We start from the raw sequence: 26167 nt of genomic DNA on the forward strand, positions 1-26167 counted from the left end.
TTTTATGGATTAATTAGTTTGTATAGTTGGTGTCATTTTTATATGCATTTTATTCATTTACAGTAGATATATACACTAAAACCCAACAGTCAACTTTATCAAAGGCATTGAGTGTAGTTAAATCTAAATTTACTGAAAGTTATTTCTACTTATTTGAAAAGAGTTTTGAACTCCGTGTTGAAGGTAATGAGTTACTCCATTTAAGTTGAAGTAATGAGGTTAAGTTCACAGTACTCATATAGATTAGTTTTTTTTTACTCAAATGGTTTGTAGTAGTTGGTTTTCTCAAACAGTTTGAGTTGCCTTAATTTATTGAGTTTTACAGTACTTCATTTAGTTTATTTGTTTACAGGGCCAAGAATGGCTATTTTTCATTTGTAGACCACTTACAGAATGTTAAAGTCACACCTAAAATAGAAGCACAGCATAATGACATAGACCACACTATCATATTAAAAAAAAAACAATTTAAAAGGCCAAAAACAGATTGATGGCAGTAAAAGAGGACAAAAAAAGCCAAAAACAAACAGTACAAATAACTGTCAAGAATACAGTACTAATGCTGATTTGAACTGAAAGAACTCAGTTGGTTTGAGATCTCTTCATCCATTGGGTTTTACGGTGCTCAAATTGCTTCGTTTACTAAAATGGATTAAGTTCACAGTACTCATTAGGATTGGTTTTTGAACTTAAATGGTTTGTTGCAATCAGTTTGAGTTAACTTTTTGGGTTTTACTGTGTAGTGCTGATTTCACTTAGTTAAGCGTTTTTCTTCTCCTAATTAACAAAATTTCAGAAAACATGTTTTTTTTTCTCTAACAATAATAACACAGATTAGGACAAAGTGAAATTTAAGAGCAGACTAAAGACTAAGAACAGACTAAAGCTTGTTTTAGAAGGGGTTTTGGGGATCTTTGCCAAATAAGGCATCTCAATAGAACAATGTTGATAAGCCATATTGGCTGTGTACTTACATAATAGTAATATTAACGACACCATGTGCTTGTCGACATTGTTGGTACATTATTAAAATCTCCCATTTACAAACGTTAAGCATCTTGAGTAGTAGTCAGCGCATTCACGCTACACGCTCCTCCCAAATCAAAACCTTCCAGCTCGCGCGCTCTCGCGATATTAGGCGACGAGCCACGGATCCAACATGGCGGAAGGTATGAGAATGGTTTCTTTCTTATTTTTCACGCCCTTTCTGTTCAACACTTGTAGCTGTCTCTTATTTGCGCGAATGGCATGCATAATGCTGCCTTAAATTGTTATCGGCACAACCAGTTGCCAATAAGTATTGCGCAACCCTCAAACGGGCTAGATTGTTTCTTAGGGCTTTTTTCTTGCTAGCTGCTTGCAAGTCAGGTGGTGGGCTGGGCGGTGGTAGTAATAATTCGCCGGGTGATTTGAGCTCGCATGTAAAAGAAATATCAGCTTAATATGATTTCTAACGATGTTTGCGGTTACATTTATTGCAGCGTTAAGATTTATAAAAAGGAAAATTGTCAATTAAAAACGCTGTCGCTCTGTTTCTCAGTTTGGATCTGCTTTCAAAGTCATTTCAAACCAGTAAATTGCCCTTTTAAGTCTTTTGTCTTGGTCTTCATCAGCATATATATATGAATTCGTGATGCTGTTATTACTGATTATTTAATCAGAGTATCACGCCGATGTCTTAAAATGTGTTTAAAGATATGTAAATGGAAACTGTTAATAAATGATGTTATTTGAAGGTGCATAATATATACATGTGCTGTTGGTGTTCATATTAGTATATATGTTCACGGTAAAACACCTCGCAGCAAGCGGTTGTGACCGTTACATTTATCAGCTCATAGGTGACATCCTCCTCCTTTATCTTCCTACAACAGGCTGTAAAGTCACAATACATTTAAAGGACACTTCTTTAAAACCTCGTTCGAGAAAGCAAAAGAGTACCTCTCATTTTACCTCAACGACGAAAAAGTACTTACACGGTTAATTATTGTTTATCATGTTGTCAAAACATAGCGTACAGTTTTCTGTGTTAGTAAACGACTGGAGCCGTTTATGCTGTTTCGTTTAGACCGTTTCAGGATTTTAAAAACCATTATTCACCTTAAATCGTTATATAAATCACGTAAATGCTTTTGTGTGATGCAAGCAGATTATTGCTCCAGTGTTTCCTGTCAGCTGATTGGCTCATGAGCTTTTTAAATACTTTATGGGACCTATTTGGAGGACTCAAGTTGTTGATTGCTCAGGACACTGGATTCTTGAATCTAGGCTAAAGGCAAATGGCTCACATATTAAACTGAAAGTATGCTAATCCTTTGCTTACACACACACACACAGGCTTTAATGCTTTGACTAGACTTTACTTTTAACAAAACTTAAAGGGATAGTTCACCAAAATATTTAAGTGTGCTTATACTCGTCCTCCAAGCCTGCTTGAGTTTCCTCATCATGTTAAATCTAAAGGAAGATAATTTGTAGAATGTGTTTGTAGAATGTGTGAATGTGATACTTTTGGTAGCCATTTTTATTACATCAATAGTGTTTATAATTATAGTAAACAATACTAGTTATAGTTTTCCAACATTTTTAAAGATGTCTTGTTTTGTATAAAAATCCAAAATTAAAACAAAAAGGGCTCAGGGGTAGCTAAAATTATGTGTCTGTGCTCTATGGGTGAGGGATTCATAAGAATAAACAGCAAAAATCAGTCCTAGGCACTCGAAAAATGCAGGAAAAATATTAAAAAGCCTTTATTCAGCCTTTATTAGGCTAATCCTTAAAAAAAACCTACGCGTTTCGGCATAGAGCTGCCTTCATCAGGGTAATCTCTCGGCCAAAACGCGTAGGTTTTTTTAAGGATTAGCTATGTGAATAAAGGCTTTTAATATTTTATTCACATTTTTCGAGCGCCTTGGACTGATTTTTGCTGTTTATGTCTTGTTTTGTGTTCAATTGAAAGAGAAATAAAAGTTTTGTAAGCATTTGAGGGTGAGTACGCATGGAGAAAGTTGTAATTACTCCTTTATTACAATATATAGCAGATGTTGATCGGCTAGCTGTTTTATATTTAGCAGCATTTGAAGTGTTTTTTTTTCTAGATGTCAAATAATAAGACATTTCCAGACCTGCTCCCTCGACAACTGAGCATATATGGAGCAAAGTGTAGCCTCAGCGTTCTGGAGAGAGAGCCACAGAAATAAATTCAGGGAAAAGAGGAAGGAAGCAGCCGTGTTGGAATGTAGGCTAAGCTGTGAAATCCTCTAGTAACAGATCCCAGGCAATTAGCACACTGAAGATGGCCAGTTTGAAGTTGTTATTTTGAAGTTTGAGCGATCCAGAGGGAGCGTTTGTGGTTCTGATGAATCAGAGGACGTTGAAAGTGTTTTTACTTCTTGTAATGTGGACAGAGCTTTGCTCACATGTCGTAGGATCACTTCTCTTGCTGTGAGCATACTCAGGAAGTTTGTCTGTCAGCAGTTTTTCATGACATGTCTGTATTTTTGCCTCTTTTCTGTTCTTTGAGTACATGTAATCGCATTTCCTCTTCCCTTTTGCTTTGCCCATCACTTTTCTTTTCACGTACCTTTATTTTCCTTCATTCCTTTCTCTCCACTGCTCTGTTTGCCACTGTTTGTCCATCATGCGCACAGAGGAGGTGCAGAAACTGCAGAAGCACCTTGCTCTGCTGAGGCAGGAGTATGTGAAGATGCAGCAGAAGCTGGTGGAGACGGAGAGGCGCTGCGCTGTTTTGGCTGCTCAGGCTTCTGTACCCGGCTCCTCCTCTCAGGCCAGTGACTCCTTCATCAGCCGCCTGCTGGCCATCGTGTCTGACCTCTATCAGCAGGAGCAGTACAGGTGAGAAGCACACATCCTGATAGATCAGGTGCTGGATGAACTGTGCAAACGCGCTATTAGTTTTCCATATTTGTTCAGAATGTCATGTTTCCAAAAGAAAGAAACCAGATCGAGGATAAATCAAAGATATTTTTGGGTGAACGAACTTATTAATGGGATATGTTGTCATATTTAAATTTGACATGAAACGGATGTTGGGATTGTTCCTTTTTTGCTTCATCATGAGGTATTTATTTATTTTATTTATAGATTTATTTTGACCTGGATATCACAATTACACTGGACAACCAAATGCATTTGTTCATGGATAGATTTATACACTAGATATCGCATGCGTTAATAGCGCCGCCACATTTGTACAGTGCTCCCTGGACAAAAGTCATTCAACCGCACTAGTCAAGACTAAAGCCAATCTGAAGATGCTGGACTTTAGCGGTGTGTACAGGTGTAGTAACAAGCAAACAAAGCACAAAGGCAGAACATTTCATGGGTAAGATTGAATTTTTTTTACGAATTTGTATGTTATGAACTTTTGTTCTAAACAAGTAACGTTATTGATGATAATAAAGTCACTTACTGCACTGACCATAAGGCAAAGTAGCAGCAACTTGCACTAAATACTAGGCTTATGCTAGTCTTGTTGAATAAAATCAGCAAACAATGTACATGAAATGTAACAAGATGCTGCAGTGCTAGTATCTTGAATTCTTGTCGGCTAAGTGAACGAGTAGTCATAACGGAGATTCATTCACAAACGAATCGCTCCCGCCGTGACCACGAGAAGTGAAAGCAGAAGAGAGGGTGTGTTTCAGGACATGGATTAGATCAAATTTAACAGGTAGGATAATACATTTTCATGCACACAAACACACGCTCTTTGTCAGCATTGCCCATGCGGTCACTTATTCATCGATGTAGAAAAGTGACGTAAAATTATAATTTTCAAAATAAAATTAAAAAAAATGTTTGCATACTGACCACAAGAAAAACTCCCGATCATAGATATGTGCATATATGTGTATATCTCTGGCTCTAGACAGCCAGTCTTCCACTGCACCTTGGTCCCATATTTATTCATTCAGGAGCGCTACCCTGTACTAAAATGGCGGCTCTATTGACGTGTAAGTGTTTTAGTAGACTTGCTAATTCTTAACATCTGTCCATGGGAAACTTGACCTAAAATGAAAATACAATAGATACATATACACTATTGTTAAAATTAAAATATTATAAACACATAAACATTTTATTTCTTTACATAGAATTGCTATAAGGCAAAAGCAAAGGTGGCAAAATCAACAAGCTTATAGTAGCCTATTTGTCCAAACACTGGTGTTTTGTTTTTAACCACTTTTTAAGTACACTACAAAAAATATTTCTATTACCTTCTAATTTTAGGCTAACAGGTAAATCATTCCACAATTTGGTTCCCTTCACAGAGAAAACAGATTGACCAAAAGAGGTCTTACACTTTGGAACAAGACAGTCAACATTAGCAGTTACATGTAGAAAGAAAATACATGTAGGCTGGTGCATGATTTGGTTCCTTGGGAACCGATTGGATTGTTGGAAGATGGGGGTTGTTAACAAAATCTTGGAAGTTGGAGGACCGAACAAGGCGCGTCCTTAAGGCATTTCATGTGACCAGAAGTGAAGGGGAAAAAAAAGTTATTTCTAGGATAGAGAGATGGTTATAATATTTGATTAAAGATTCAGAGGGCAAATGATTTTTTGCTAAATAATGAAGTAAGCATGTACATAAATTATTGCAAGCACTGCTATATATATATATATATATATATATATATATATATATATATATATATATATATATATATATTTAAAATTAGGTAGAGTACATTTAGATTTCATTCCGACTTTAAGTTTTGTAAAATTAAAAGCACTTTGTACCCAATAAATATACAGTAGCTATAATAAAGTAGTTTTAGTTCAGTAGAAATCAACAATGCTAAGTAATGTATACTGATATAAAATAACAAATGATGTTCTAATTAAAAAAAAAATTAAATGTTTTGTGCAAATATTATATTTTCATGATGATATTTATTGTATTTTTCGGCTGATGGCATGGTTATGATAGAAAATGTTATGTAAACATTTTTGCAAAGATTCTTATTAAAACTGCAATATTCAAAAATAGTTTAGACTTTAGGAAAACTTTTTTTGATGCAGAGTGATTCTTAGATGTACTTAACTTTTCAAGTTTTTTTAAAGTGAAGAAATATGATCGCAATTTAGATTAGCAGTTTTCCAAAAATTATATATATAAACATTTATATGTATGTATATGTATGACTTTATTTATGGCTAGACCTGATATAAATTTCCTGCCTCCACCTGCTGGATCTGATTTTCAGTTTCATTTAGCTACTAAGTGCAATAAAGCCAGCTAAATGATTTTAATATGTCTGCTTGGTCTGTAAAGTTAGGAAGTTGTATTGGAGGTGTATTTCCTTACATTGCACCATGTGCTTGCGAGATTACAGAATGATCCATCAGAGATTTGAGTTCAGACTGTTGTCTCAGATCTGACCTGACCAAGACCAATGCATAATACATAAGATCTAGTCCAGTGCTTTAGAAGATATAGGAGCTGATGACTGCATATTTCACTGGGATGCCTTGTCCTTCGATCAGTGTTTTTTTCTTTTTCTTCTTGCAGTGATCTGAAGGTGAAGATTGGAGACCAGAGGCTCAGTGCTCATAAATTTGTACTGGCTGCTCGCAGTGAAATCTGGAGTTTAGCTAACCTGGCTTCCACCTCAGAACTGGACCTCTCAGGTAAAAAATAGGCCTGTCACGATATCTATTTTTGTTCTACAGTATATTGCACCAAAATATATTGCAATAAACGATATTATTGTCATTTAAAGGCCATTTTACATCACTCATTACATAATGCCAGAATGATAATACAAATCATCACAAAGAGCACACAATATTTTATTTTTAAGAATATTTAATTTAATTATAGTCATTTTAACAATGTAATAGTAAATGCATATCCTAAATAAATAATAATTTATGTACCAAAAAAGTGCAAGGTAAAAAGTAACAGAAGCTGCAATATCTGCTACCAGATCTATTTTCAGTTGCCAGACACCCACGTGAAAGTATCCTGTAGTAATTTATAGTAAATACTATAGTATTTTTTAACTATACTGACACTGACACCTCCAATAGAGATAGAGGTTGCGCAATCAGCTATATGGTTGCTATAATAGTTTTTGTTATGTATGGGCGATATATATTGCGCCAAATATTATTGAGGTCATGTCCATGTGTTGTGCGATAAATCAATATATTGATTTCTGAGACAGACTTAGTAACAATTGCTTTGCTGTTTTCTACTACTTGTGATGTAGAACATCAATCACATTTTTCAAAAACATTTACAGCAGGTCAAACTTGTATTTGTGGTGGGAAATAAATACACAATTTGCATTGCCGTAAAAGTATTTTTATTTAATTGAGAAATTATGTTAAAAATTATATTTAAAATTTTATTTTAGCAGCCCTTACTCCACAGCAAAACCTTTAAATATTAATATAAGTATAAAATGCTGACATTATAGTCACATTCACTGTAGCCAACTTAAAACTATGAACAAAATATACCACTTAGAAGTTCTTAGTTTCTCTGGATTTGCAATTCATAATTATGTTTGAGGTGTAATTCTGATAACTACTGATTACATTTCTTCTTAATTTAAAATCAACAGGCTGTAATCTAAAGGATAAAATGACAGTTGATCAACATTCTAAAGATATTTTTCAGAATCAGTTGTTTAGAAATGTTTATATTCCTTAAAATATCAATGGAAGAGTCGAGAAAGCAATGCTTTTAGTCCACCGAGTTCAATGGCAGCAAATGACAGCATTTGGCATTTGTTATTTTCAGAACAATTATCGTTTTCTGCCAAAAAAAGAGCTCTTAATTTTTCACAGCTATATATATATATATACACATACATTATGAAAGTCAAACATAAGTATATTTATCTGTGAAACTGTAACTAGCAATGTGTGAGAAAAGCATTCTAAAAATGCTCTGGTGTGTTTTTCATTTTTCTTGTGTTTGCCTGTGTTTCCTAGATGCCAAACCAGAGGTGGCGATGGCCATGCTACGCTGGACATACACAGATGATCTGGAGTTGAATGGAGATGATGGCTTTCTTGTCGACCTAATGAAGTTAGCCAACCGCTTCCAGCTCCATCTCTTGCGAGAAAGGTACTTGAACTCTTCAAAATAACTGACTCACTCGCTGCTTAATTCCATTTCATTGTTATTCACCAACAAAAAACACCATGTAAATCAATGGTCTCAAACTCAATTCCTGGAGAGCCACAACTCTGCATAGTTTAGCTCCAACCAGCTTCACCTTAGACCTGGTTAATAGTCTCTAGTAGTCTTGAACACCATGATTAGTTGGATCAGCTATGTTTGATTAGAATTGGAGCACAACTCTGCAGAGCTGCAGACGTATGATGTAAATGGTTTTATTGATCACTCGTCTTTAAGAATATCAAATACAGATTATAAAGCACTTATCTGTAGTGCATTGATGTTGATGTTTGATAGTGAATCTATTTGCATTTGCATCGTACCAACATTTTTAGTCACTCTGAGTCCTATTCATCAAACGGAGTAGACATTTCCCTGAAAGCATGTGCTCTTTTACCTGGCATTTACTTGAAAGAGGCTTATGGTTGAGAGGAGAGTTGCGGTGATGCCTCATCATCAGCGCACCCTTGAGTTAAGTACCTAATCTTCTCCTGTCAAATCACTTTGGATAAAAGCAGCTGACTAATGGCAAGCAAACAGCCTGTGTGTTGGTGCGTTTACACTAATGATCAGCTTTTATTTTTCAGTACAAAGATAAAAAATAATAAAGAAACAAACATGCATGGGTCTTATGTTACTTGGAATTTGTTTCGGACCTACTAGCTGTCTACAGGGTTTACTTAGAATGTAGGAATTTATTTTAAAGTATATATATTTTGATCTCATTTTTGTAAAAGGAAAAAAAAGCAAATGCTCAAGTCTAAATTTGAGTTTATTCTAATGTGAGGTGAATATTTTTTCCTTTTTTTTTTTTTTTTTTTTTTTTTTTTTTTTTTTTTTTTTTTTTTTTTTTTTTGTGTTGGCAAAAAAGAAAAAGTCTCAATTATGAATTTCATGGAGAAGTTGTTAGAGTGACTCACTGTAGTATTGGTAACCTAGTAACCAGCAGTAAACAGGCAAACATAATGGCTGTTTCTCAATTCCAAGAACGCAGAACGGACTTGCGTTCTTGTGAAGACTGGTCTTTGCCAAGTTACCTCGGAAGAACGCATTCGAGAGACTGCGAGAACCGAGAACGCGTCCTGTAAGAAGGGAGATGCTGCGTTCTTCCTGATAGCCACGTGACCATCACGCGTTTTTAATGGAAACTTATTTAAACATTACACCATTCATACAATGAGTTATTGTTTTTCCCCCTTTTCACAATATATACTATGCATAAAAACTTTACAAATATACGTTGCACAATACATATGAAACTCATTTTAATATGAAATTTATCAAATATACACCCTTTTAGTAAGATTTTTTTATGGTAATGTTTTCTTTCACAGTCTCATTTTGGGAAACTCCTGACATAAGTTATATGTCTGAACTTTAATAATAAATCTATATAAAATGCTGCGCTTCCCACCTCCTTTATACAGCCGCAATGACTTCTGGGACTTCTTGAGTGAGTTTTTCCCTCAAGTCTGCATCGATGCGTCCTCGATATCAAGAACGCATCCGGGAACTTTTGCGCGTCCTCCGTTCTTGCGGTCTTGAGTTTTGGAACTGAACTTTGGCAGTTGATGATGACATTACACGAGAACACAAGGACACAAGATTGCTGAAAAATGCATATGAAACGGCCAAAGAGTTAGTCATGCATTTATTTGGCAAATGCAATTTCATCTCCATTGTTCACTTTAACTCCTATTCACAAAACCAAATCCACCTCAATCAAGTATAAAAGCTTTTTTTGATAATTTAATTTCCATCACTTGTTTCTTACGCAATACTTCAAAATGCCCATTAATTAATGTGATGGAAACCTAGATTATTGTATGATAATTATTTCACTGTTCAATATGCTTGGAATCAGTTCTTTTAACATTTTTTAGGGATGCACAGATACCATTTTTTTTTTGGAACCAATCCCGATACTGTACAGTGTTTTTTTTATTATTATTATTATTTTTTTTACATAATACAGTTTCTGTAGTTCTGCACAGCCGGTGCCTGAATGAAGCGCTTGATGCATCACTGAAACAGAGCGTAGCCCTCCAGTATCTGCGGACACTTCCAAAACAGAAGCACAAAGGAAAGAAATGAGTGCATTGAGGAACTGTCCAATGTATTAAGCATTTTCTAATTTAGAGTTTCAGGTAGGCCTACTTTGTGTGTGCAGAGCAGGTAAAAACCCTCTCTACTCCAGTGTTGCAAATGCGATCTGATCTTACAGACACGACGCAACATGATTTAAAAACAGCAATGAACTACATGTTGCAGGTCAAAATGAACCCATTTAATGCAAAACTGAATACATTTCTCCACTAATTACTTATATTTACTGGAACAATTAGTCTTGTAGAGTTTTATTTGTGTTGTCATGAACGCCACATGCAGTTTGAATTGTGAATGAATAGAGAATGATTGACAGGCACAGCGAAGGGAAGCTCTGAAATGAACATGAATTTAAGCACTTGACTATTCATCTGTACATCACATTAAACTATATAATGGCTTCAGAACTTTTGACATATAGTAGGCCTACATGACAACTTTCTAGTGCCTTGTAATAGGCTACATTTGGGGCTTTTGTTGGCTCATATATTACCCAGAATATAGCGCACACGCAAGATTGGATTTGGATCGGTACCAGCTGGCTGATACCCGATCCAGCCAAAATATGCGGTATCAAACCGATATCCGATCCAAGTATCGGGATCGGTGCTTCCCTAACGTTAACTAACCGATGCAGACTTTTTATTTTTTTAAACAGCCGTGTCAAAAGACCAACATTTACCATGGCCATGTTTCAGGATGAGGCCCAAATTGATAATGAAATTTTGTTTTTCACACATGAATTTGCTACCAATTGAACTGAACCCCACTGAATATCTTTGAAATGTTTTTGATCAAAGTCTCAGGTTAACCATTGCTGCATTTTGAAAAATATATATAATAACAATTAAAAGCTCTAATACTTTACTAATTTAACATAACTCGGCATGAGTTATTTTAAATGTAAGAAAATATTTCGGCATGATTACAATTGAAGCTTATTCCTGAAGCTTAATTTGCTCTTGGCTTCAGTGTCATTTTTACTTTGCTTTTTCAATACATTTATTTATCTTTGCTGAATATTTGACTATTGAATTTTTTAAAAGAGGTGTCTGATCCCGAAATTTGGAATACTTGCGTATACCAAAAATATTTATGATTTAGAAATATGGAAACGAGGATGTTATTAATCTGTATAATTAAATATAAAAGTATATAATCTTAGGTTAGGTGTAAATGGTAATAATTTAAGTAATTTAAAATAATAATCCATTTGATAAGCACATCTAATTAGTTTCAACACTTATCATGTTGTTTTATATGCACAGTGAGCTGTAAATGTGTTTCTTAAATGCAGATGTGAGAAAGGAGTGATGTCATCAGTGAACGTGAGGAACTGCATCAGGTTTTATCAGACAGCTGAAGAGCTGGACGCCGCAACATTGATGAACTATTGTGGAGAGATTATTGCCAGTCACTGGGTAAGTCAGAAGAAAGGAGTTGTCGTTATCATCATTTTTTTTTTTAAGACCAATCAGATTTGGAAATTGTTTTAAAGATGCAATAGCCTTGATTTTCTTTAATATCGTTTTTTTTAATAGTACACTTGTAATACTCCATAATAATACAGTTCTAGGCATAATTTTAACATTGTTGCATTAATTACTGATTAATAAATTGACTTCCTGACATGGAGAAATGGCTTTTGTCCATTTCATGTTCACCATTCAACGGCAGCAGGATTTTGTTGCTCTCGTTGAAGTTTGGGGTCTTCTTTATGAGTCCTTGTAAATCCCCACAAGGTGTAATGATTGATTTCCAAGGTTATGTTTATGACCAGGATGGTAAAGGAAATCTTGTGATAGTTTTACAGGCTCTTTCTCATCTGAGTGAACCAAACACATCAATATGGGCTCAGCAAACCTTGAGCAAGACCTTGAAAAAGACCACAGGGAGTCTCTGATTTGAATAATTAGTCATAAATCAAGCCACCTGCTGTTTTAAAGGAGATTGTTCGGTTTGTTTTGACTGTGTATTCATATAAAGGAGAGGATTGTTTTATTGTTGTTGTTTGCTTGATTTTTTTTTAATTATGGAGTGATAAAAGGATTCACAAATTCCAATCCGGATAAAAAAATGTCCCAAAAAAAGATATTAACTTTAGATTGATCCAATGTTCATATGTGTGTATGTATGCAAATTATAATGCATAATATAGCATTATTTCTATATTTAAACGCATTTTGTGAAAACGTGTAATACAAAAAATGTTGGAAAAGAAAGTCTAGTAACAGTCTAAATGGCAATCCTCACTATTAACTAAGTGTCTTGTTACCTGACTTTGTTATAAATATTGGTTACTTATTTGTAATTATAAAGTGCATATTCAGCATGATTTTAGTGTGCGTTTCTACTCCCACCCAATACCTAAACCCAACTACAACCTTAACGATTAACATACAACAAATTAGGAGTTTGAGCTAAAAGTCATAGTAAATGGTTTGTAAATGGTACCATAAATAAAGTGACTTAATTTCTTATTCTAAAAATTTTTAAGAATTATATTGATATCAGTTTTTTTTTTAGCCATTCATCCACAGTTTCTAAATTAGTTGCTTATTTTATCCCTCTTAAACAGGATGATCTGCGGAAAGAGGACTTCAGTACCATGGATGCTCAACTTCTCTATAAGATGATCAAATCTAAAACCGAGTACCCCCTTCACAAAGCTATTAAAGTAGAGCGAGAAGATGTGGTCTTCCTTTATCTAATAGAGATGGATGCCCAGGTAAGAAGTGGGATTGTGGTACCATTAAGTGGTATAAATGCATAAGGATGCAGAAATAAATCCTATCAAGTGATGTTTTTGCATGGGTATTGACTGGACGTCTTGTGCTGAACGAATATGAGACTAAACTATTTCTTGTAAAAAATGCAACAAAAAAAAACCCCTTTTATAGTTGTTAGTGAAGTCCAAGAGCCACGATTTTGCCCTAAAACTAATGTGAGTACTTTCACTATGTACCACATCATTAAGGGTTTTCCAATCAGCCTGATGATGGCGCTACAGTGACCAAAAACATGAAATTGCTCATAACTGCTGACTGCACTCAAGTGTCTTATATGGCCAAGTCCCATGTTTTTCACTCAGAAAAATTACTGTCTAAACTCTTTAAGCCAATAATAATGTTAAAATATCAGGGCCCGTATTTGTCAAGCTTCTCAAAGTTTTAAATGCTGACAATTGAATTGAATTGAATTGACAATTTAAATTAACAATTGACATGAAATTTACTCCTACTTACAAACTTAAGTGTAAAAGCAAGTGATCTGAAAATTATCTGAAGCCAAGAATTACTCTCCCGTTTTTTTTTAAGCTCCAGATCTCTCTCAAGGGGTTAGGAGTTGTCAGTATGGGGTTCTTTTATCGCTGGGGAGTAGAAAAGTGCATGGGACACATTGCTGTGACCTTGTTGACTGAATGATGATGCGCTGAAATCCACTTTGCAGAAATCAGCAGCCGAACAGTGATTTGCTGTTTGCCAGTTCTCTTGTGAAAAGGCTTTTTTTATGTCTCTGCTTGAGTGTGTAACCACAATGCACAAATAGAGAAAGCTCTCTCCGACGATAAGCTGGAGCTATAATTGGTTTAATGCAGTAGATAATTTGCGGTTGATTTATTTTAATCATGTATATTTAGTTATTTTAGTTATACCTGCTGAATCTTGTACTATTGCATTGGGTCGGGTTGCAGATCTTTTGTTTAGAGACAGAGATGTGCATGAATCTTTCAGGAGAGGAATAATGTTTTTTAGAATTTTTGACAGCAAGCAGTTAATCAAACGTTCTCATTTAGAAAGAGCAGGCATCACCATTTATCAGCGATTTGTGGTTGGTCTCACCACCACTAAAAGCACTCTGCTTTAAAAGTTTGAAATAAGACATGCTGGGAAACGAGTTGAAGTTTCCTTTCCAGTATCAAGTGTATAACATAATATATTCTGTTATTCCTTATCAAATCTGTGTTGAATTTAAACTCGTAGGAATTCCATTTAATAATAATAATAATAACAATAATAATTAAATGATATTCTTATATGAAGAAATCTACTGCGATTGGTCTGTCAATGTTGTCATCCAAAATCACATCTAAAGTGTCGTGAATCACCTCTAATATGGACATCTAAGATTTACTCCTACCCTTCACTTAAAGTACGACTGGGATGCATTATAAGTAACTTTGAAGTGCAACTTTGAGCCAAGAATCGTTTTACTCTTAAGCCAATTCTTAGCACTGTTATTATGAGTAGTAATAATAATAATTTTAAAAGCTTGATAAATACAGACCTAGGTCTTGGGGTACACTTGGCCACGCCTGTTATCCCTAACCAAAACTTTTCTAAAGTGATAGAGAGCATGTAACATGCATTTCTAAAGAAGCATAACTTTTTTTAACAAGAGCAACCATTAGGTCACATACTTATTATTTAGGTAGAAAATGCTAGCTATTTTTTGTATTTCTGAATTTCCTTTGTAGTGGTTACAGATTTACTAAAGGATAAATAATATGTTTTCACAAATAAACCTATTGGCGTTAAGTTAAATTACTTATTAGATTTTGAACAGCATGCATAGGCTCAACAGTGTGTAAAATAAAATCAATATTTTGTTCTTTAATGATAAGATTTCTTTAAATAAAGTCATGAATCTGTTTTCATTTCATTCCCAAGTTACCAGGAAAGCTGAATGAGCTGGACAATAATGGAGACTTGGCGTTGGATCTGGCTCTGTCCAAGAAGCTGGAGAGCATCGCCACTACACTGGTCAACAACAAGGCGGATGTTGACATGGTGGACCAGAGCGGCTGGAGTCTTCTACACAAGGCAATCCAGAGAGGTGATGTGCACTTCAATCTGGCCTGAGTGAATAATTCAGTGTGCCATTTTAACTATTAAGTTGATTTCACACAAACGCTATTGAAGATCTATTTTGTTGGCCTAAATACTCTACCCATGTATCTTTGTCTGTCTCTTTAGGAGATGAATTCGCCTCCACTTTCCTGATCCGTCACTCAGCGCAGGTGAATGCCGCCACGGTTGGGGCAGTGGAGACGCCTCTCCACCTGGTCTGCTCTTTCAGCCCTAAGAAACACAGTGGTGAGGTTATGGCTGGCATGGCACGCATCGCTGAGGCTCTGCTCAAAGCTGGTGCCAACCCCAACATGCAAAACAGCAAAGGACGGTGGGTGAAATAAACCAAAGATTTGTTCTGCATGAATGTTTTGATAGGTTAGATATGTTTACACTATTTAATCCATTGATTTTATTTTTATGTGTTTTTTTTTTTTTTAGGACGCCACTACATGAGGCTGTGGTGTCAGGAAACGAACCGGTTTTTAATCAGCTTCTGCAGTGCAAACAGTAAGATCTTTCATATATTTTTTGTTTCAAAATGAATTATCTGAAATTATTAAGTGTTCTTTATACATGGAAAAGACAGAACAGTCAAAACAATGTTTTAAGAAGTACAAATGCAACAGGGTGCTCTATGAGATGGTGTTTCCAATGATGCATTACCTGACCTTCCATTCTGACAAAGTAACTAGGAGTAATATCAAAATTAGGGATGCACCGCTACCATTTTTTTGGATCCGATACCAAAATTCTGAGTATCAACCGATACAGATCTGATCCCGATACTGTGCCTTTTTTGTTTTTAAAGCATAATACAGTTTCTATAGTTCTGGTATAAACTCAAATATACATCATCTTCAGTAAAAATAACATACCTATAGGTCTGCTGTATATGACAGACGACACAATCTAACTAAAAACATGATACTTGCTGTAAACTAGGCTACATTATTTGAGTATTCGTGACATTGATCTGCTGTGGTCCAGCTTATGTTTCCTTTTTTAATGTTAAGATTTTTCTTTGAAATCTGTGATAGGCTACCACTATTGACACTAATCGTTGGTAAAATAGCCAGTCTTTTAGCAAAGCCTGATATTTCTCTGCAGGTTTGATGCAGACTAAACTGTCTGAGGCCAGTTTTACTTCTAAAACACTTTCTCTTTTCTGTTAATGACAATCCATATTGCGCCTGTCAGTTTCACTTTTATTAATTTAATCAACTACTTTGACCACAGTGAGCCAGGCTTTACAAACTATTCGCACCAATTAAAGTATTCCCCTCGGAAGAATAAACTCAGTCGAAAGGATTACAGAACAGAAACTCTTTGTGAGAATAATTTTGCGGAGTGAGGCATGTCGTGTCTGCTCAGCCGGGATACGTGAATGATACGCTTGATGAGCCACAGAAAGAAGAAGAAGAAATGAGTGTGTTGAGGATTTGTCCAATGTATTATTGAGCCTTTTCTAATTAATTTCAGGTAATCCTACTTTGTGTATGAAGAGCAGGTAATAAGCCTGCGAATGCGATTTGCTAATCTAACTGACACAGCGCAACATGATTTAGAACCACCAATGAACTCCTTGTTGCAGGTCAAAATGAACTAATTTAATGCAAAACTGAATGCATTTCTCCACAGATAACTTATATTAACAGGAACAATTAGTCTTGGGGAGAGTTTTTCATAATCGTCATGAAAGCGACATGCAGATTGAATTGTAAATGAATGGAGAAAGATTAACAGGCGCAGCAGCGGGAATCGCTGAACTAAACATGAATTTAACCACGTGAATATTCATCTGTACATTAAACTATACAATGGCTTCAGATCTTTTGGGATATTGTAGGCCTACATGACAACTTTCTAGTGCCTTGTAATAGGCTACCTTCATGACTTTTGTTGCTTTATGGATTACACAGAATATAGCGCAGGCGCAAGATCGGATTTGGATCGGTACCAGCTGGCTGATACCTGATCGAGCAAAAATATGCGGTATAACTGATATTCCATCCAAGTATCAGGATTGGTGCATCCCTAATCAAGATGTGATTTATTTATAGTCATCTAGACGGGCAAAAGTTGAAAAAAAAGTTGTATTTTTGATCATCTATTGTTCAAGAAGTCTTTTTAAGAAATAATGAAAAGAGTCGGCTTAAGGATGCAAGAAATACAGTCCTAAAAATACAGTGCGCATCTAAAATCTTATGCTGTCTGAATCAATACTGCAATTAAATTTGCACTTATAGCACTTCATTTTCCTGTTGTATGTAAACTTTAAGCATGAAATAAACAACAGAATAAACGTAATCTGCAGCTCCTTATAAATGACTGTCACACAAATAAAAGACTGCAGCATAAATATCTTTTTTTGGAGAGCTTTCTAGAGCTCTTCCTTGACTTGAAATTGGTGTGACATACAGGTAATGCTCATTACCTCTCAGTCATCAGACATCCACCTTTTTCCACACTGTACTACTGTGTTTCAAATGATGTGTTGCACATCCAGTTTGGTGAACCTCCAGTTAGAAGAACAGACACAAATCACCTAAAATAATATGCCCATGCTACAATTAACCCATATAAATAGTGAAACCTGAGTGTTTGTGCTTAATTTTTAAAAATAATGTTGTGTTTGTTTTTTCAATGTGATGTTAATATTGCCAGTCAATCTGTGGCTCTTAAGTTCACAGTGTTTTGTTCCTGCAGATTATTGTCTCTATTTATTACCTACAATACAGTAATATATTGCTGCAGAAAGACTTGTTTTTGGTGTTATTCATGGTCTGCTGAAAATAATTGGTTAATTGTAATATGTTGCCTTTTAATATTTGATGAATGAACTGTGAGGAGAATAATTACACCTCATTGTACACCATTTTCAAAATACTTACTCCTATAACAAATCATTATGGGCTATTGGGAAATGGTAGATGATATGAATACTGGTAGCATTGACATTCTTGCTTCTTTTTCTATGCTCTCATATGATTGTAATGTGACATTTTCACTTCTGTTTTTAATGAATGAACAAAACCAGTGATTTGCAATATTGTTTTCTTCATTAAATTATTTGATAATGGATTCTAATTTTTGATTTTACAATGTCTATTTTGCCTGGTTTACCCTGTATTTTCTCTTCTTTTTGTTCAGGTTGGACCTGGAGCTGAAAGATCACGAAGGCAGCACTGCACTCTGGCTGGCCCTGCAATACATCACTGTGGCCTCTGACCCCTCTGTTAACCCTTTTGAAGACGAGGCTCCTGTTGTGAACGGCACTTCATTTGATGAGAACAGCTTTGCAGCACGGCTTATACAGAGGGGGAGCAATCCTGATGCACCAGACACTAACGGTACCACACTTTTTGCACTTACTTGAATATTCACTTGGTCTTCTTTACAACTTGTGAAGATGTTAATCGTGGCATGTCTTCCTCAGGCAATTGCCTTATGCAGAGAGCAGCCGTCGCAGGAAGTGAAGCAGCCGCTATCTTTCTGGCCACACATGGAGCTAAAGTCAATCACACCAACAAATGGGTTAGTGTCAGATTAGTTATATTTTACATGCATACATTATTCCCTCACAGGCCACTTTATTAGGTACACCTTACTAGTACCGGGTTGGAGCCCCTTTTGCCTTCAGAACCTTCCTTAATCCTTCATGGCGTAGATTCAACAAGATACTGGAAGTATTCCTCATAGATTTTGGTCCATATTGACATGATGGCATGACTTAGTTGCTGCAAATTTGTCAGCTGCACATCCATGATGCGATTCTCCCATTCTACCACATCCCAAAGGTGCTCTGTTGGATTGAGATCTGGTGACTGTGGAGGCCATTTGTGTACAGTGAACTGATTGCCATGTTCAAGAAACCAGTCTGAGATGATTCGCGCTTTGACATGCTGCATTATCCTGCTGAAAGTTGCCATCAGAAGATGGATACACTGTGTTCTTAAAACTAGTGACATGGTCTGCAACAATACTCAGGTAGTCTGTGGTGTTGGCACTATGCTCAACTGACACTAATGGGCCCAAAGTGTGCCAAGAAAATAACTCCCACACCATTACACTACTGTTACCAGCCTGAACTGTTGATGCAGGATGGATCCATGCTTTAAAGTTGTTAATTCCAATTTCTGATCCTACCATCTGAATGTTGCAGCAGAAATCGAGACTCATCAGACTAGGCAATGTTTATCCAATCTTATATTGTTCAATTTTGGTGAGCCTGTGCGAATTGTAGCCTCACTTTCCTGTTCTTAGCTGACAGGAGTGGCACCCAGTGTGGTCTTCTGCTGCTGTAAACCATCCGCCTCAAGGTTGGATGTGTTGTGTGTTCAGAGATGCTTTTCTGCATACCTCGGTTGTAACAAGTAGTTAATTGAGTTACTGTTGCCTTTTTATCAGCTCCAACCAGTCTGGCCATTCTCCTCTGACCTCTGGCATCAACAAGACGTTTGTGTCTACAGAACTGCCACTCACTGGATATTTTCTCTTTTTCAGACCATTCTCTGTAAACCCTAGAGATGTCTGTATGTGAAAATCCCAGTAGATCAGCAGTTTCTGAAATACTCAGACAAGCCCATCTGGCACCAACAACCATGCTACGTTCAAAGTCACTTAAATCACCTTTCTTCTCCATTCTAATGCTCAATTTAAACTGCAGCAGGTCGCCTTGACCATGTCTACATGCCTAAATGCATTGTCATGTGATTGGCTGATTATAAATTTGCATTAACGAGCACTAATAAAGTGGCTGGTGTGTATATATTATTGTACCATTATTAATTTAGTTTAATCTCATACTACAGTAGATCTTCATTCATTTTTTTTGTAACAGGATGCTTTCTAATTAATGTATTATGTAATTTCATTATAGAGATGAATCTCAGTTATAATAAAAGTGGAATCAAAACCAACCAACCACCTATACATCATGCGGCAAGACTGTTTATAGTTTAACTTTTTAAATTGATATATAATTAGCATCTAATAAACAGTATAATACTTTTACCCAATTGAAAAAATCTAAGATCTTTAGATCAAGATTTCAAAATATTGTACAACTACCAATAGGGGGCGATAAGCACTAAGATTGTAACTTTTTCATTAAACAGCTGCTTTTTGGCATCAGTTCCTTTTGCGGATCACCAGCTTGTAGCTTTGGTGTTCTGTTAAGATTGTCTTTTGTGTTTATGATAAAGTTGATTGAACTTACTCCCAGGAGGGACCAACATCAATAAGTTTTGGGGTTAATCAACCAAGAGTCCAGGGTTTAGCAGATGGTAAGTTAACTTTCACCCCCCGGTTTCTTATGGATTGTTTTTCTTTTTAGGGAGAGACGCCTCTCCATACGGCGTGCCGCTGTGGCCTGGCAGGACTGACAGTTGAGTTGCTCCAGCAGGGGGCCAATCCTAACCTGCAGACTGACAGCGCTTTGCCTGGTGGAGTGGAGAAGAGCCAGGGAGTCTCTCAGCAGAGCCCGCTCCACCTGGCCATTGTTCATAACCATCCGGATGTGGTGTCTGTTATACTAGAACAGAAAGGTAGGTTGAGAGATGATGCTCAATTTGACTACTGATCTGTGCAGCTTCTTATGCATGTTATTCTCCTCCATCTCTCATAGCCAATGCGCTACATGCCACCAACAACCTGCAGATCATCCCTGACTTCAGTTTGAAAGACTCCATGGATCAAACCGTTCTGGGTCTTGCTCTCTGGACTGGTGGGTTCTGCCAAAATCTCTTTTAATGAGTTCACACTGCCTCACTGTTAATGAGTTCACCGTTTCCTGTTTTTGCTTGTATCCTGTTTTAGGTATGCACACTATTGCTGCTCAGCTGCTTGGCTCTGGAGCAGCCATTAATGACACCATGTCTGATGGACAGACGCTGCTTCACATGGCCATCAAAAGACAGGACAGCAAAAGCGCCCTTTTTCTGCTGGAGCACCAGGCCGATATCAATGTCAGGTAATGCACCTGCTATGAACATCCACACATCCACCACACGTGTTCAAGTCCCGTTCCGTCTGCTTCAAGACATGGCTGCCACTTATAAAGTTGATGCCATATACATTAGAGGATAATTTCACTATGAAAAGGAAACTACTATAAAATAAGATAGACAATTACTTACATTTATTTATTTTAACAGATGCTTTTATCTAAAGTGACTTAAATACAAAAAAGGGTAAAAGAATTTCAAATCACCAGAAAGCAGGGATTCTCAACCGGTGGGCCATGGGCTTCAGTGATCCTGCAGGTGGGCTGCGAGATGGCTTAAAATTAACTTAAATATTATACTATAATTATTTTATTTCGTTATTAAATATGTCCTATTAAAATGTTCGAAGTGATGCCATTTCCGGTTTCTGTATTGAATAGGCTAATTCGGACTCTGTGCAAAAACAGCCTCACTGGTTTTTTACACAGATATGCCTCACAGACATATATAATGCTTAAAATTCCAACTGCTGCACGTCAACTAGGACAGCATTCTCAGTTCTATAAATCAAACCGTCACATAAATGTAAAGATAACGATGGTTATGAGTTATAATAACCAGTTAGCGTGTGCCTCACATCTGCGACTCGAACTGTATCAGAGTCGCAGAGGTCTGTTGATTCACAAACTATGTGTGCTCTCTTTTTGTCAATACTTTAATATATCTGCTTATTTTTCCAAATGAATGTCCTGCAAGTGTTTTGGAATGCGTGCCCAAACGTAGCGAGACTCTGTGGTGTTCAGTAATGAACAGCTGTTCATCGTTCCTGTCAGCAAACTCCAATATTCAGCTGCAAACCCATAAAAAAAAGTTCTTTTTTTAATGGTCTTTAAAGTGAAATAATGCAACGTAAACAAAGGAGGCTGACAAAAAGGATCATTTTCAATGGAAATTTCAGATGGCACTTAGAGGTTTTTGCATCTGAACTCTTCATACATACATACATACATACATATATATATACATACATACATACATACATACATACATATACATACATACATATATATATATATATATATATATATATATATATATATATATATATATATATATATATATATATATATATATATATATATGAAAGTGTAAGTGCGTGCGATTTAAAATTGTTGAAAATTATGTATTTAGTTGTGTTTTGTTATTTGTAACCGCGTGTACTGTATCAGGTTAACTCTTTATATTCTCATATATCCCGTGTAAAGCCACGTTGAAAACGCGACGCGTGCCGCTTTGTTTACGGATCGTCAGCTGTTCCTACAAGCGAGCAATGGTCAAGTTTCAAAATATTTCAGCTCAGGTTTGAGGTGAGGTGTCTAAATTGCACCCTGCAAGCTGAACTGGCGCTCTAGGCGAACGGTGAGGGTAAAATGTGTGTGTGTTGTGTCTTCTGAGGAGGAGGAGTGTAGTGTGTGTGTGTGTGTGTCTGTGTGAAAAGAGCAGGTAGACTGTGATGGGCTAGAACAGGGGTCACCAAACTTGTTCCTCGAGGGCCAGTGTCCTGCAGATTTTAGCTCCAACCCTAATCAAACACACCTGAACAAGCTGATCAAATTTTTACCAGGTATTCTTGAAACTCCCAAGCAGGTGTGTTGAGGTAAGTTGGAGCTAAACCCTGGAGGGACACCGGCCCTCCAGGAGCGAGATTGGTGACCCCTGGGCTAGGAGATCTCCTCGCCAGTTCTTGGAGTTTTTGCTCAATAAAATAGTTAGTCATTGGTATTTTCAAGTCCATCGTCTGTATTTACATTCACCCACTGGCAGCCAAAATCCACGCCTTACACTATGAAGCGTGTATGCACTGTGACTACTTTTATATTGTTAATTAGCAGCTGGGCATTTAACTCTGTCTAGCGCTGAAGGCTGTCAGTTTCGACCAATCGCAACAGGCTGTCATCTGTCCAATCAGCGCAGATTAGCTTCGCACTGAGGACGGGTTTGGGTACAAATGAATCGCTGAACGATTCATATGGGAGTCGCTGGAATAATTAGGTAAAAATAAATGCAGATTATAAGACCATGAAAGTGTTTTTTGACCTTTTATGCATATTAGACTGTTGTTGGAGACCCTTACAACCTAAATATGACCCTATTTTATGTATAATAGGGGCTCTTTAACACCGATAACGGCCCAGCACTAATATATACATATATATGTTTCACTTTTTTATAAAATGTAGGAAAAATAAGAGAATAGTTGTAGAAGGCAAAAGAAATGTTTTGCTAATAAATAAAGCTTTAAAATAAGCATTTTCTCCAGACAATCAGTTTGGGCCTTCAAAAAAATTTTTGAGAAGGAGGTGGGCCTCGAAGTGAAAAAGGTTGGGAACCCCTGTCAGAGAGCAACTTTATGCAGTAGTCAACATTTGATGTGGATCAAAAACATTTTTCATTATTGTAGTAGGCTTATCAAAGTATCAAGTTAGTTATCAACCTTGATTGGCCTTGAAGGTCATCAGTTCCTTATCCTTCATCGCTGTTCAGTGCAAACACAGATACACGAACTCTGGAGTGTTTTAATGCCACGTAGATCAGTCAATCCCTCAGTGGATCGCTTGTATGTCAGCTCATAGACAAAATCAGCTGATTGATGACACTTTGAAACGCTTTAATATGTGTGTATCTGTGTTTGCACTTTGTAAACAGCGGTGAAGCATGGTGAACTGGTTATTTCTGTTGAGTACATGAACACAATGACCAATCAGCGGTTTTTAAGAATGTGGTGAAATGTTAGTCGTTTTCAATTTCTGTACCGATTGGTACCGTACTATATATATTTGACAACCCTAGTTCTAAGATAAGAATGGGTGTTGTTCACTAGTTTTAGACAATTTTCATAAACATTTTTTATTGCACATACATGTGTATATATACACACTTATGTATTCCTACAGGTGATCTGTCAAGCCCACTTACCTGTGTGAAGCTATTAATCTCGCAACGTTTTCCAAGAAATCTGGAGCATTTATGAAAGAGTGTGTGGTGCATTTGGAGAGGAAAAGAGATTATCTCCGACAGGTGGTTTGACTATAGATTAAAAATCATGCTTTGTTCCAGGACCCAGGAGGGACAGACGGCTTTGCAGTTGGCCATCAGTAACCAGCTTCCTTTAGTAGTGGACGCCATCTGCACCAGAGGAGCCGACATGTCAGTGGTGAATGAGAAGGGGGATCCTCCACTCTGGCTGGCTTTGGAGAATGGTTTAGAGGACATTGCATCAACATTGGTAAGGCCTTCTTTTTTATATATATATATATATATATATATATATATATATATATATATATATATATATATATATATATATATATATATATATATAAATATATATATATATATATATATATAAATATAAATATATAAATATAAATATATAAATATATATAAATATAAAACTTTCCAGTATTTTTTAAATAATACATGCTAAAATGGGTTGAATTTGCTTGTCTTTTTTTTGTTTTTTAATAGGTGAGACATGGGTGTGATGCGACCTGCTGGAGTTCAGGGCCAGGAGGATGTCAGCAGACTCTTCTCCACAGAGCTATCGATGAGAACAATGAGGTCACTGCCTGCTTCCTTATACGCAGGTTTGCACTCCATTCTTTGTTTTGTCTTGCTCCTGGGAATAGTTCGTGTTAAAAATAAAGTAAACCACCAAATAAAATATGTCTTGTTTAAAAGCCTGTGATTAACACAAACTCAATTTCTTTTATTTTAAGCTGTAATCAGTGACACCCCCTCCCGTTTTTTTTATACTTGTCTTAAAGGCAGTTACGGGTGACTAAATAGAAATTTAGAGGTTTTCAGGCACAATAAAGTGAGCGTGAACTGGAAGTTATTTCACTGTTGATGTACTTCCAACTGAAACAGAATATTAATTAGAGGGTGGAGTTTTTTTTTCCACATCATTCTCTCAAAGAAAACTTTAAAACGTTATGAGGGGCGTGGTTAAACATATTGATATAGAGTTACTATGGAAGCCCTCAGGTTGACATTAACAGATTGACCGCCACACCAAATGGGGATGAAAATGGTCAGATTTGGCTAAAGATTACCAAAACAAAGTTTTTTAGGGGATTAACTTGCATAGATGAATTCTTCTCTTTTTTCCAATTCCTTTTTATTATATTTTAACATGTACATACACATTTCCATGTACCATATAACATAAACCAACAAGCAAACAAATGATCAAACAAAACAAAAGGCGTCTCAGTATTTTACATCAGAATAATATATCACCTCTTTTACTAATCTTCTAGTAAAACATTTCCAACTCCAACACCTTTTAAAAACAACATAAAAGGTCCCCAAACCCAAATCTGGTATTCATTTCTTAATATACAAGTTATTTTTTCCATTGACATGTTTGTTACCATCTCTTTCAGCCAATGGCCTATATTTGGTGCACATATACTTTTCCAATTTAAAGAAGCAAGCCATTTCTCTTGCAGAGTACATGTATTCATAAATATGTTCTGTCTTTTTTAACTTGATCTCCTTGGGATATAAATGAAATAAAAAAAAAATTCAAGGAGACATTGGTATGTTAACCTCAATAATCATTTCTTTCACACCTTTCCAGAAGTTCTGCCTTCCTTTACATTCCCATATACAGTGATACAGCGTTCATTTAAGGTCCCTGAGTCTCAATCTAGTATCTGGAATATTTTCATTATATTTATGCAATAAAACTTGAGTTATGTAAATCCTCATCAACCGCTTATATTGTAATCGTTTCAGACGAGTGTTTATTGTTAGTGCTTGTGCTTCCTCGCATGTCTTTATCCAGTCGATTAATCATTTAAAAAAAAAAACAAAGTGAGCTAGCAAAAAATAACATTGCAAATTTTAATTTCAGTAGGGCTTTAATTGTCATTCTACATCATCACACATGTACTTCTGGTCATTTGCATTGAGAATTCATATATGTAAAGATAATTTGTGCTCATTCAAAAGGAACAAAATACGCAAGAATCGTACTCTTTGGGGCTTATCCAGTATTCAATGTGATGACAACGTCCTGGTTCAGGCTATAACTG

At 36.1% G+C, this 26167-nt stretch overlaps 1 protein-coding gene across 1 annotated transcript in view; it reads left to right on the plus strand.

Annotated features, from left to right (window-relative positions):
- Positions 1 to 1143: 1143 nt before the first annotated feature.
- ankfy1 (ankyrin repeat and FYVE domain containing 1) overlaps positions 1144 to 26167 on the plus strand; it is a 32769-nt gene continuing 7745 nt past the window's right edge. Inside the window, exons 1-16 of the mRNA XM_056457942.1 lie at positions 1144 to 1169; positions 3651 to 3855; positions 6539 to 6657; positions 7972 to 8107; positions 11565 to 11688; positions 12846 to 12995; positions 14938 to 15103; positions 15244 to 15448; positions 15559 to 15627; positions 18271 to 18470; positions 18557 to 18654; positions 20456 to 20666; positions 20747 to 20845; positions 20938 to 21091; positions 24183 to 24351; positions 24594 to 24712. Coding sequence (XP_056313917.1) covers positions 1160 to 1169; positions 3651 to 3855; positions 6539 to 6657; positions 7972 to 8107; positions 11565 to 11688; positions 12846 to 12995; positions 14938 to 15103; positions 15244 to 15448; positions 15559 to 15627; positions 18271 to 18470; positions 18557 to 18654; positions 20456 to 20666; positions 20747 to 20845; positions 20938 to 21091; positions 24183 to 24351; positions 24594 to 24712 — 2234 coding nt within the window. The 5' untranslated portion in view covers positions 1144 to 1159. The remainder of the gene's footprint in view (positions 1170 to 3650; positions 3856 to 6538; positions 6658 to 7971; positions 8108 to 11564; positions 11689 to 12845; positions 12996 to 14937; positions 15104 to 15243; positions 15449 to 15558; positions 15628 to 18270; positions 18471 to 18556; positions 18655 to 20455; positions 20667 to 20746; positions 20846 to 20937; positions 21092 to 24182; positions 24352 to 24593; positions 24713 to 26167) is intronic.

The sequence above is a fragment of the Danio aesculapii genome, chromosome 5, assembly GCF_903798145.1.
Source record: "Danio aesculapii chromosome 5, fDanAes4.1, whole genome shotgun sequence".
Classification (NCBI taxonomy): domain Eukaryota; kingdom Metazoa; phylum Chordata; class Actinopteri; order Cypriniformes; family Danionidae; genus Danio; species Danio aesculapii.